The 13,216-nt window shown below is 38.8% G+C and overlaps 1 protein-coding gene across 4 annotated transcripts in view; it reads left to right on the plus strand.

Moving 5' to 3' along the window:
• The first annotated feature begins 1,729 nt into the window (after positions 1-1,729).
• The window catches only part of SHPRH (SNF2 histone linker PHD RING helicase), a 96,026-nt gene continuing 84,539 nt past the window's right edge, over positions 1,730-13,216 (plus strand). For 2 of the 4 annotated variants that reach the window (XM_040448941.1, XM_040448942.1), the window contains exons 1-3: positions 1,730-1,939; positions 8,630-9,300; positions 11,806-11,935. In XM_040448941.1, the coding sequence (XP_040304875.1) occupies positions 8,662-9,300; positions 11,806-11,935 (769 nt within the window). In that variant the 5' untranslated portion in view covers positions 1,730-1,939; positions 8,630-8,661. Of the gene's footprint in view, positions 1,940-2,002; positions 2,150-8,629; positions 9,301-11,805; positions 11,936-12,548; positions 12,705-13,216 lie in introns of those variants that run through there. The other 2 variants (XM_040448943.1, XM_040448944.1) reach the window with 2 other exon arrangements.

Below are 13,216 nucleotides of genomic sequence, written 5' to 3' on the forward strand. Positions count from 1 at the left end.
AGATGACTTTAATTAAGAATATGGCTATAATAAAGCTACTGTCCCCAAAAGGAACTTGATGTATAGCTTTGGTCTAGTGAGACCACACAGGAAGCAAATGGTCTGACTGCCATCACATTTATAGTTTTAAGAAGAAGTAGTTGAACTCTACAAACACTGGGTAGTTCATTTATTGGTTTGTATCTGGGTTATACTTGTGAAGTGGCATTAGATCATTAGTATCTAAAAGGTGGATGAGCTCAGTTTTGTAAGGGGTAAAAAGGAGTTTCACAGCTGGGAACTTCCAGATACCTAAGTGCAAAAATGAACCATGTTTTCTAAAATTAGCTCTGGTGATTCTGATATTGCAACACATTACTCCATAGAGAACATTTTTCAAAGAATATACAGGACACTCTGCAAATATGGGATTGAATATATCATTGGAATATTCAATAGGAAGAATTTTGTTTAACTGTAACTACTGAGTGATAGTGCATAGATTCCATCTCTATAGTTAAAACTGCATTTCTGCACACTTACAACTGAATCTCTGTAGTTTAATATTTGTACAGGCTAACAATAATTATGTCTGTAGAGATTCATTACCCCAATTAAGGTGAACAAAGATGAAATGATGCTGTGTTTATTTTCACATGTTTCTGCCTGGCACCAGTTGGACTTAGCCAAAGTATGAGCTTAATTCTCTGCTCCAATGGTAAGAAGTGACATAAAAATGCCAAAGATAACCTTTTACAGCTCAATATACATTTAAACGTGAGTTTCAGCTTGCACGTCCATCTTTTTGTATTTAGTAAAATTATCGGTTCTCCAAAGAAGTCTGCTTGCCAGTACAAACGCTCCAGCATTTGTACTCCTTTTTCAACTTGCCTCATGAAGCCTGGGAGAAGGTAACTGATTTCTACCTAATTTTACCGGGTTTACTTTATGTAAATGGCTTCTTTCAGGCTTAGAAGTCTGTGATGAAGTTCTGTATTGTGTAGGATACGACCACGCTGAACTGTCTGCAACCACAACAGATGTTTTCTTAGACAAACACTTACTTCTGTGCTTCTGACCACACATGCCGAGACTCCCCTTTTTGAGTATTATGCTGAATCCTCATTAGGTACTCACTAGTCATTGAGTGCCTGATGTTTCCTGACGGTCATGTTACAAGCTCTTGGCCCTGAAGCCTCTCAGAGTTATTCCAAAGTTAACTAAACGTACGCCTTCACTCATGAGAAAGAGGGTACCTCTCGGAGAGAAAAAGAAAAAAAAAAAAAAAACTAAGATATTGGAAGGCCTGCTTCGGTACAATACATGTAGTTTTTCTCTCCTCTTAAACTATTTACTCACTTTTCCTGAGAAGCCTTTTAAAATAACTTTTCTGACAGAGATAAGGTTCATCCATACCTAGATAGCAGCTGCTTTCTAGAAGCAATAGCAAAGGTGCATTTGCAGAACTCTCTTCTGCCTTTTTATTAAATCCATCAATCGCTCCCATCACTAGCTTCAAGCGGAGTACCGCCCCTTGAGCGGGGAGCCCCGCCCACATCTAATATCTGCTTAGAGCCTCACCTCCTCCTTAGAGGTTCCAGCCAATCCTGTACTCCTAATAGCTTGGGGCAAAGCTATCGCGAGATCCCAACGTATCCTCTGCGAGACTTTAACCGTGTGGACTTGCGCAGAAGCGACGTATGAAGCTATTGCTGGAGAAAAGGGGCGGGGCGCTCCGACGTGCGCGTTCACCTTGACCCTACGCTCCAGCGCGCACCCGGTAGCTGGGAGCTCTGGTTTCTGGGCCCCCAGGGAACCCCAACACAAACCAGCGTAAAGCGCGCGTGCCCATCTCAGACGGGTGTTCGGTGGGTGGTGAATGCTTGCCCGGGACTTGTGGGGGGCTTTAGTGGAGCCCCGAGCCTTGGTGCAGAGAGTCTCAAGAGGCTTGGAGAACCAGGTAGGCTCTTGGGTGGTGGGGGGTCAGGGGTCAGAGGTTGGGGACGGAAGACGTCTCCAAACGAAGACGGAGGTCCCTGGGAGAGTCGAAGTGGTTGTCTGGAGTCTAGGAAGCTAAAGGGCTGAGAGAGAACCGCAGCGCGAGTCTCCCCGACCCTTTCCCATCCCAGACTTGGGGGCCTCTGGACCGCCACGGCCCCCCCGGGAGAAGGTAGGGCCGTGGGAAAGGAGGCTGTGCTTCTCCCCGGGGGCTGGGGCCAGCGGTGTTTAGATCGAGCGCCCTAGGGGCTGTCGCGCTCCTCGGCCTCGCGGTAGCTTGTTTGCCGGGCCTGCTGGGAGCGATCTGGCGCTGACAGCCCAGCTTTGATTCCTTGAACCGCTTTTGAGTTTTGGAGGAAAACGGAGTAGGTATCGCCATTCCTAACACAAACGCCCCTGGAGACTGCAACTGGGCAGCTGACTACCGACCTTCTAGGTGCGCGGGGTTGTAATGTGGTAAACGGGAGGCGAGGCTTCTAAGTTAGTCTGAAAGTTCTCAGCTACCTTTAGAGTCAGATTAATTACATTCGCACTCACAACCACCCTTGTACGTTGTACATTTTGGCTCCGTGGTCGCTGCTAGGTTTATGAACAGAGATTTGTTATCTGATGATTGACTGTCATTGTCAGATATACAGTGTTTTAAAATAATGGCATTAATCTCGTGACTTTTTTCTAAGTGACTGGACATTAGCCAAGAGTTAGAAATCCTAGATGTTGGTTTATGATCGGAAACCATGCTGGAAGCTGAGTACTATTGAGCATTAGCGAGATAAGTGTGCCTGTACTGGATAACCTGCTCTTTCTAGAGCTTCCCAGGTCGAGTTAACCAATAAGCTAACAGTTGAGAATAAAATAGTTTACTTTTGAAAGATGCTATTGTGTATATGTCCTCTTTTTGCCCAAGCCTAAAAGAACTGCACTTGTAGAATTATTAAAACAAATCTTTTATTAAGAGTTCAGTCTACAAAGATTTGTGGGAACAGAATGTGCTGGTGAAAAAGCTTCTTACCGGGGCATTTTTTAAGTTTATGTGACATATATTTTGGGGTTCGGTAGATTAAAATACTCTCATCTTGTTGGAGTTAGAACTACAGAAGGATCGTGGTAATGCTAGATCATTAAGAGCTTTTCACTAATCAGCAATGATTGGGCTTTGCTTACGTAAGGCTTACCTTGGGCAGCAGGGTGACAGATGTATACTTTTTGCTCCTAATAGCCTAAACCTGGGTCTACCACGGATTTGTCGTAATTTAGGATTTGTAGGTGTCTTTTTTTTTTTTTTTCAACGTTTATTTATTTTTGGGACAGAGAGAGACAGAGCATGAACGGGGGAGGGGCAGAGACAGAGGAAGACACAGAATCGGAAACAGGCTCCAGGCTCTGAGCCATCAGCCCAGAGCCCGACGCGGGGCTCGAACTCACGGACCGCGAGATCGTGACCTGGCTGAAGTCGGACGCTTAACCGACTGCGCCACCCAGGCGCCCCTGTAGGTGTCTTTTAATAGAGATAATAGTTCGGAGAGGAAAAAAATCTGAATTTAAGTTTAATTGGTAATCATTTGTTAGAATGTCATAGTAACTTAGCATTTTATGCTTATTTTTCTAACAGCTGTCTTTGTTTTCTGTCGAAGATATGGGTCAGTCAGTTTTCTCTGTCTCATTCAGGACCAGAAATAGTAAAGAATAGTTTCACATTACCTATAATCTTCTAGAATGTGGTTAAGAGACTCTTGTCCAAAAAGAAACATGGCACTTAAAAAAGAGGGAGGATATTCGGTATTCAGGGAGTTCAAGATAACTTGTTTCACCTTGTTTTGGAATGTCATTTCCATTGTGGCACTGACCTGGCATTGGGTGTACAATGGGGAATAGGATACTGTTTCTGCCCAGCTTTCAAGTCCTTCAAGCTAGAGCACTGTAGCAGTTGGGATCAAGGAGGAAAGGCCCTTAACTCAGCATGCCCACTCATGGAAAGTTTTCGGGGGAAGATTGGGACAGCAACAGACAGAAAAGTGTAAAAGGGCATTTCAAGCAACAGGCTTTTTACATTTAAATGCAGGACTATTGTATAAAGCGTGGCCCATATTTAAAAAACTGTATATAATGTTTTACCCAAACACTGATATTTAAGGGGAAGCGATAAGAAATACAATGACCAAAAATGGGATTCGTGTGGTATGAAGAAAACCAGAAGTATTTGGAATATGATTAGAGATTTATAGAATTTTACCAGTACTTGACTTCTTGGCTTCCAGTTAACATTATGGTTGTAAGTAGTTTCATCAAATAATATCTTCTTTGGTTCAAGAAATTATCCCTGGATAGAAATCCCTTAGAAAAAGAGTTGACCAAAACAATTTTTTTTTTTTTTTTTTTTTTTTTTTTTAAATCATGAATGTGTGCTGGGTTCTGGTTTAACGGGCTGGGGTATACATGAGCATCAGTATTTTTTTTAAGTTCCCCAAATGATTCTAACGTGTAAAGTTTGAGACACACAGATCTATGGTCCCTGCCACATTAAAGTTGGATTATTGTAATATGTAGCTTACAGTTCTGAGGGTGATGATAATAGCAGCTACCATTCACTGAATATATGCCAGATTTCCGTTAACTGTACTGTTGCATTTACAGTATTTTTTTTTTACTTTTATTTATTTATTTTGAGAGAGAGAGAATCGCAAGCAGGCTTTGCACTGCCAGTGCCGAGCCCAGTGTAGGGCTCAAATTCACAAACCACAAGATCGTAACCTGAGCCAAAATCAAGAGTGGGATGCTTAACCGACTAACTCATCCAGGCACCCCAATATTATTTCTAAGCACAGTCCTATCATCCCCGTTTTAGAAATGAGAAAACTGGCACAGAGCGGTTAGATAACTATCCCTCTGCCACACAGTCACTCGATGCCAAAGCTAGAATTAGACTCTTTTCTCCTGTAAGCCACATTGTTTTACAGATGTGAGACTCTATAGCCATTTGTTGTGGGGCTTTCAGGGTTAACAATTCCATAATTACCATGTTATTAATATTAGAGTTGGTGTCATAGATTGTGTAACCCCTACCTCGTATCCACACTCTTTGTCATGAGCAGTTCTACCCAGTAAAGAAGTATGGTATGTTTCCCCACCTCTTGACTTTGGGTCCATTCGTGTGCCTTGCTTTAGCTCGTGGAACCTTGTGCTTTTGCTATGACCACACTTTGAAGAGTACTTGTGTGTTTGGATTTACACTGTTACACCTCACCCATGGCCTTATGCACATTTGTGGGTTGCTTTGCTGGTCCTAGGAGGATTCAAGCCGAGCTGAACTGCTCCTCCAGAAACCTAGCCTAGGTCAGCCAACCCTCAGCTAACCTGCAAATCTAAGAGAATAAGTGATTGCTCTCTCGAAGCATTGAGCTTTGAGATGGTGTGTTATACAGCATATTTGTGGTCATCGTTAACTAATAAGCTGATGAGCAGAACTTTTCAAAGTTCCAGAATGACCAAATTCCAGTATTCTAGCCTGTGTTCTGATGAGAATTGGGCAAAGATAAACACATAGGTTATTAGGGGCTTCCTGTATTGTTCTTCCAAGATAATAGAGGAGATATGATGCTTATAGTTAACCATAGTAAGAGATTGATTTTTAGTCTATTACCTGCACATTCATAAAGCAGTCACTAGCTAAGGAAATGGAATTCTCATGATTGACTTAGACCAACAATACTTGATAGCCTTTTTGCAGTTTTGTGAAGGTTTTATATTTGCCCTGTCCAGTGTAGTAGCCGCTAGTCACGTATGGCTATTGAGCACTTAAAGTGTGGTTGGTGAGACTGAGCAGCTGAGTTTATGGTATTACTTAATTTTATTTAAAGTTAAAAAGCCACATGCAGCGTGGCTACTAAGAAAATAAATTTTATTCATTTATATTTTGTTAGTAAATTGCTCACTTTATGTAGATTTTTCAAGTTTATTAGAATAAAGCTGTTCTTAATAATCTCATAATTTTAAATCTTTCCTGTATTTACTTTTTGTGCTTTTAAAATCAGATTTATTAAGGGGTGACTGGGTGGCTTAATTGATTAAACTTCTGACTCTTGATTTTGACTCAGGTCATTATCTCATGGTTTTTCCTGAGTTTGAGCCCTGAGTCAGGCTCTGCACTGGTAAGGCCGAGCCTGCTTGGGATTCTCTCTCTTTCTCTTTCTCTCTCTCTCTCTCTCTCTCTCTCTCTCTCTCTCTCAAAATAAATAAATAAACTTAAAAAAAAATAATGTAAGTGCAATAGTATGGTTAACAGAAATTTGGCATATATTCAATGAGTGGTAGCTCTCAGAAGTATAAATTATATATTACAGTAATCCAACTTTAATGTGGCAGGATGGGGACCAGAGATCTGAGGCACTTCCTAGCCTCTAGTAACCACTAACCTGCTTTCTATCAGTAGGTGTTTGCCTTTTCTAGAATTTCATGTAAATAGAATCCTACAGTATATGGTCTTACACATCTGACTTCCTTTGCTTAGCATGATGCTTTAAAAATTCATCTATGTTTTATCAGTAGTTGATCACAGAGTAGTATTCCACCGGTTTATCCATTTACCACGTAATGGACAATTGTTTTTTTTCCAATATTGACTGCTAATAATTGACTGCTATTAACATTCAAATTTAAATCTCTTTTGTGAATCTGTGTTTTTAATTCTCTTTGGTAGATGTCGAGGGGCAGGATTACTAGACTGAGCAGAACAGAACGTTTGTGTTTAATTTTATAAGAAATTGACAAATTTGTCCTTTTAGAATGTTTGAGAGTTCAGTTCTGGCTGCTGTACATCCTGTCTTTTAAATTTTAACCATTCTAGTGGATACATAGTTTCCTATTGTGGTTTGTAGGTTGAATTTGCATTGGCTTAATGACTGATGATGGTGAAGATGTTTTCATGTACTTATTTGCCACTTGTAGATCATCTTTGGTGAAGTGTGTGTCATTTTTTCATAAGGTTGTCTTATTGCTGGTTTGTAAAAGTTCTTTTTCTATTCCACATACAAGTCCTTCATCAGATAGTGTTTTACAAATACTGTGCCCTGTCTGGCTCCCCTCTCATTTTTATAACAGTATCTTTTGAAGTGCCAAAGTATATCATTTTGTTGAAGCTTACTTTATCAATTTTTTTTATATTCTCTGCTTTTTGTAACCTATTTAAATTAATTTCTTTTTGCCTAATCTAATGTCACTTAGATTTTCTCCTGTTTTCTTCTAGAAGTTTTATAGTTTTAGCTTTTGTAGTTCAGTTTTTGATGTATTTCAAGTTAATTTTTACATGTGGTATAAGGTAAAGGTCCAGGTTCTTTTTTTTTTTTTTTTTTTTTTTTTTGCATATGGCTGTTTATTGAAAAGGATACTTTTTGCCTGTTGACTGCCTTTGAGTTTCTTTCAAAAATCATTGACCATATGTGTTTCGGTCTATTCCAGAACACTTTATTTTGTTACATTGCTCTGTATATCTATCATATACTATTACCATACTGTTTTGATTACCATGTCTGTGTACCGTTACCACACTGTTTTGATTACCATCATTGTAAGTCCTGGAGTCAGTGTAAGTCTTTCAACTTTATTCTTTTTCAAAATTATTTTGACTTTTCTAAATCTTGGGCATTTTAATATAAATTTTGGAATCACTTGTCAGTTTCTGCAAAAAATTAAAAAATAAAAAAATAAAAAGCCTATTGGGATTTTGAATGGGATTACTTTGTGGATCAGTATCTAGGAATTGACATCTTGAGTCTTCCAGTCCATAAACATTCCAAATTGAAAATATTTCTGAAACTATCCTGAAGCCAAATTTTAATTGTTTACACATTTTTTTTCCCAACTACATTGTTGGAATAGGTGGAATAGGCATCAGCCATCATTACAACTTTATGATTTAATCTCTGTGAGTTGGTTTGTGTTTCATGTAGGAATTGGCTATTATTTTGGGAAAAGTTTAGTTTGGGCCTACATAATACAGGCTGCTGTCAGACCAGTTCCTCTTCTCAGATGACAAAGCTTTCTTTTTCTTTTTCTTCCTACATTTTTTTTTTCTCTTCTTCCCTTATTGTCTCTGCTCCATTTCCCCTGGTTGCCATCACCACCTTATTCCTTCCCAGCTATTCCCGTTACCTTTTTATCTGCTGATCCACAAAAAGAAATACATTCTGGATTTTCATCTTCCTCTTTTAAAAGAGAAAATATTTTTTCGGAATTTTTAAAGTTTCTATAAACTCCTTGGAATTATAAAACAAAAATGAACTTTTGTTGTGATGATTATGAGTTCAGATGTTACTAAAACTCTTCAACTATGCATTTCCAGGATATTTGAGAGATTTACCTTACTGTCTTACTGCTCATTAAATGTATTTTATTTTATGCAGCATGTTAACTTTATTAAATGTATCCATTAAAGTACTGTTATGACCGTTAGAATTTCTATGATGCGTGAGATTATGGTCAATGTGGTCCTTACCTGTATTTGACCTATTTAAAAAAAAATTATCCATTGCTTTATCTCTCCAAAGAGTTCATATTGTGTATGTGGGCTGTTAACTTGTGGTGAATTCTTCATCTGGGAGCACTTTATTACTAAAATCCTCTGTTGGAATGCTTACTTGTTGCCTTTGTCTTCTAGAGTTCACAGTTGCCAACCAAGAAAACTTGAAAATGAGCAGCCGACGGAAACGTGCTCCCCCAGTGAGAGTTGATGAAGCAAAGCAACAGCAGCTTCGCTGGAATATGCATGAAGACAGAAGGAATGAGCCTCTCATCCTAACTGATGAGGAGCACCCCTGCTCGGGTTCAGATTTCTCTTCTGCTCACTGCATCATCCTCGGTGATAGCCTACAAGAAGAAGTGGCTCACAGAGATAAGAAGAGGTGTTTGGAAGCAGTGAGCATCGCAAAATCGGTTGATAAAGAAGAGACCGGTGGCATTCTTTCTCCTCTGTCTGTAAAGCTGAATATTGTGATTTCTCCCTATCACTTTGATAATTCTTGGAGGGCATTTCTAGGAGAATTGACTCTTCAGCTCCTTCCCGAACAGAGTTTAACTGAAGATTTTTCAGGAAGGAGTTTTACACTGATGAGTTCAGAGTCAAGCGGTCAGTTCCTGATTTATGTTAATTCAGAAAGTGAAGATGCAGAGAAACAAGAAAAAGGACTCAACGAGCCAGTCAGTATTTGTGATAACGGTATTCGAGTGGAATCATCTTTCAGTGGTGAAATGCTTGAAGATTTGGGGTGGCTACAAAAGAAGAGAAGGATAAAACTTTACCAAAAACCAGAAGGGAATCACATTATTAAGGTACTCAATTTCTGTGGTGTCTTTTAAGGTTCTTCTGCATTGGGCAGTCCCATTTTGAAGTTAACGTAGAAGGAAGGTGTAAAAAGCCAGCAATAAGCCTTTCATCATTAAGTTTCAAAGTGTACTTTATTTTGGGCTTTCAGTAGCTATAAGAAATATATACTTAAAGCTGATCGTTTCCAGGCTGTCCTTCTTCAAGACATCCTGGATTCCTCCCTTCCAGCTCTACTCTCAGTGTCTTCTTTTGGTCTTCCTCATCTCTTCCTCTTCCTGTAGCCATTCTTGATTGCCCTGCTGGCCTTTTCAACTCCATCTGCTTTGTCTCTGGGATGGTATAATATGAATGAAATGAAATTCTGTTCTTTACTGCCTACAGAATTAAGTGTAATCTTGTGTGTAACTCCTTTCTTTGATAGACCCTTGTGTACTCTCCAGCCTTATCCTTTATCACTCTGGTTTTTATTTTGTTCCAGAAATTCTGAATTGATTTGTGTCCTGCACATTTTCTGGCTCTATTTCTGCATCTGTGCTTTTGCTTTCACACTTCCCTCAGCCTGGGTTGTTCCCTTCCTGTTCCCTAATAACTCCTGGACATTGTTTAATATTCAGCTCAGAGTTTACTTCTCGAGGGAGATCTTTTCTTAAACTTCATGGATGGTATTACATGCCCTTCCTCCACAACACCGTACAGATGTTTATTTTTGCCTTGGCCACTTGTAGTGTACTTAGATTTAAAATTTTTCTCCTTCAGTAGACTATGAAGTCATTTTATCTTCACAGCCTAGTAAAATGCCCCATACTGAACAGATTTTCAGCAAATGAATGAGTAAATTTGTAATTCATTTCAGGCTCTTCTATTTATTAGCCAAGTAACTTTATGTGAATCATTTAATTTCAGCATCTTTCTGTATAAAATGTAAATAATAATCATTCCTTTTACCTCATACAATTGTGTTGGCAATCCGGTGAGACAATGTAAGTAGACGTACTTTATAAACTGTGAAGCAGGTTAATATGCCTTCATGCCAAAACTTGAAAGGATAAGAAATTCTAAAATGTTAAGTTCAGGGACACCTGGGTGGCTTAGTCAGTTAAGTGTCCGACTTCAGCTCAGATCATGATCTGATGGTTCACGTGTTCAAGCCCTGTGTAAGGCTCTGCGCTGACAACTGAGAACCTATAGCCTGCTTCGGATTCTGTGTCTCCCTCTCTCTCTGCTCCTCCCCCACTTGCATGAGCTTGCTCTCTCTCTCTCTCTCTCTGTCTCTCAAAAATAAATGAACATAAAGATTAAAATTATTAAATTCACCTTTGTTCGATTGAAAACTGTGTCTTTTGTGTCTTTCTCACATTAAAAAACAATTGTATTGTAGCCCTATCTGTAGTTTCAGAATTGACAAAAGGAAAGGAAAAAAGTTGGAAGCATTAGATTGTAATTAATTCTTCCCTGGACAATGAAACTTTGCAACCACGTATTCCCTCTCCTGGTTGATCATGAAAGCCCAAATTGTGGCTCAGTGATAGGAAGTATGTAAGAATTCATGGCTTGTTTATCTGTGTTCTGTCTATGTTCTCCATAGACTTGATCTCTTCTGTCTTCTTATACCAATTTGTATAAATATTTAAACATTTCTTGCTGCTATAGTAAGCTAACTTTAGGTGTATACAAGGCAGAGTACAAATATATACAAAAATACATTCTTTGTTACTTATTCCCATATAATGCTGGTTTGGATTCATGTTCTTTAGTAAAAGAATATAAGACTCTGCATGATTATGGAATCAGGTCCAGGATAATTTAGGGAAAAGAAAGAAAATGCATTTAGTGAGTATATACCATTAGGAAGTTTAAAACTGTATTACCTAGGCTATCTCATAATAGTCTTCTCTCCATTTTGCAAATGAGAGTGCTTGGGTCAAAATAAATCGATTACTTTGCCTGTTTTTTTTAGCTCCTAAATACCAGTGCTAGTATTCAACTTCAAGTCTTTTGACTATGGAACTTCATGCTGCATTGTTTTACCAGAATTAAGCTATCTTACATCAATCAAGATCTGTTTTCCTATACATTGTAGTGTTTGATCTAGTAATGACAATTCCCACACCAAACTGTACTTAAGAATCCTGGCATGTGCATCAGAATCTTCTGGGGCAATCTGCATTTTTAACCAATTTAACTGATTATTCTGATACTCATCAAATTTGGAAATCTTTGGCTTGGTGGTGTTCTTATCACCTTATCTCAGGTTTGGTTCCAGGTTGGGAAGTATTTTTTTCTAGCAACTTGAATGGTGCCTTACACATAGTAGACACTGCATTTGTACAATGAATTTGTTATTGAAAGTAAAAATTTGTGACGGAGATTTGGTAGGTATATATTTAACGATTGTGGGGCATATACTGTGAATACCTTTAAAAACAGTATTAAAAAACTTTTTTTAATGTCCTCATGAAGAATGTAATAGTACAATTAACACTATTTTTGTGTTGATTAATCCTTCGTAGGTTGGAATTTATCTTTTGGAAGGTGGCCTAGCAAAACTAGACTTTTTGAGTGATGCGAATTCAAGAATGAAGAAGTTTAATCAGCTTATGAAAAGAGTGATGGAAAAGTTGTACAATTTTATTATTCCAGGTAAACTTAAAAGTTGCTATTACTTAGGACACCTGGGGCTCAGTCAGTTGAGTGTCCAACTCTGGATTTTGGCTCAGGTCATGATCTCATGGTTCTCAAGATCAAGCCCCACCATAGGGCTCTGCGCTGACAATGCAGAGCCTGCTTGGGATTCCCTCTCCCTCTCTCTCTCTACCCTTCCCATGCTTGTGCATGTGCACACGTGCTCTCTTTCTCTCTCTCTCAAAATAAATAAACTTAAAAAATTTGACATTACTTGAGAGTTGTGGGTTTTTCCCAAGTCCTATACATAATAATGAGAAAAACAATAAAACCATCATAAAATTAAACAGCCTCTATAAAATCACTGTGTGACAAAATTACACGTATCTGAAATGCCCCCACTAATTTGTGTCTTTATTTGCTAAATACCGTGCTTAGCCCAGACTAGGTTCTCAAGAAATGTTTGCAGAGTCCATAGAGTCCAAAGGGATCTGAGCTGATTGGAATTTTTGCATTATTCTTGTGCTTTTATTTTGTTATGGCCAGAGATTCTTGGCTGGCCTTATTCCACCTCTCCTTTGCAGTCTGACAAATAATCTCAAGAGCCTGCTTCCCATAAAGACCAGTTAACTTTGCTACTGTTTCTTGCCAAGATGTTGCATCCTTGGTCAGGACTGCAGCTTCAGAGTTGTCTGCCATTGGTTCCCAAGGGGAGAGTGTGGATGGCTTGGTGCAGCCCATCAACACTACTGGAAAAACGGCTCAAATTCTCCAAGCCCTGCTCATGGTGGGTCAGCATTATTTCAGATGCAAATTGTAGAACATACTGGAATATTTGGGAAATCCCTTTCTAAGCTTGACTGTTGAGTTGTTTCTGTAGTACATTCTTTGCAAAGCTTCATAATACTAATGAAAGTAGGGGCGCCTGGCTGGCTCAGTCAATAGAGCCTGCAACTCTTGATCTCACGGTCATGAATTCAAGCCCAGTGTTGGGGGTGAAGCCTACGTAATTAAAAAAATAATAAATTACTAATAAAAGTAAATCATTTTGCATGTTGAAGACTTTAAAAGGAGGACAGTCTATGGTTTCATGATTGGAAGGGATGCTTTTAAGTACATCTAGAATTTTTAAGGGTAAGAATTATTCTGCTTTTTTAAAAATACTACAAGTTGAACTGTTCAAAGGAAAACATCAAAGGATTTCAAAGGAAAACTTCCAATTTAGTTATCAATACTAGATTACACAAGAATAGTAAGAGTAAATCTCACATGGAATATTTTTTATTGAAAAAAGTAAAT

Source organism: Herpailurus yagouaroundi, unplaced genomic scaffold (genome assembly GCF_014898765.1).
Source record: "Herpailurus yagouaroundi ecotype Mexico unplaced genomic scaffold, PumYag 198, whole genome shotgun sequence".
Classification (NCBI taxonomy): Eukaryota; Metazoa; Chordata; class Mammalia; order Carnivora; family Felidae; genus Herpailurus; species Herpailurus yagouaroundi.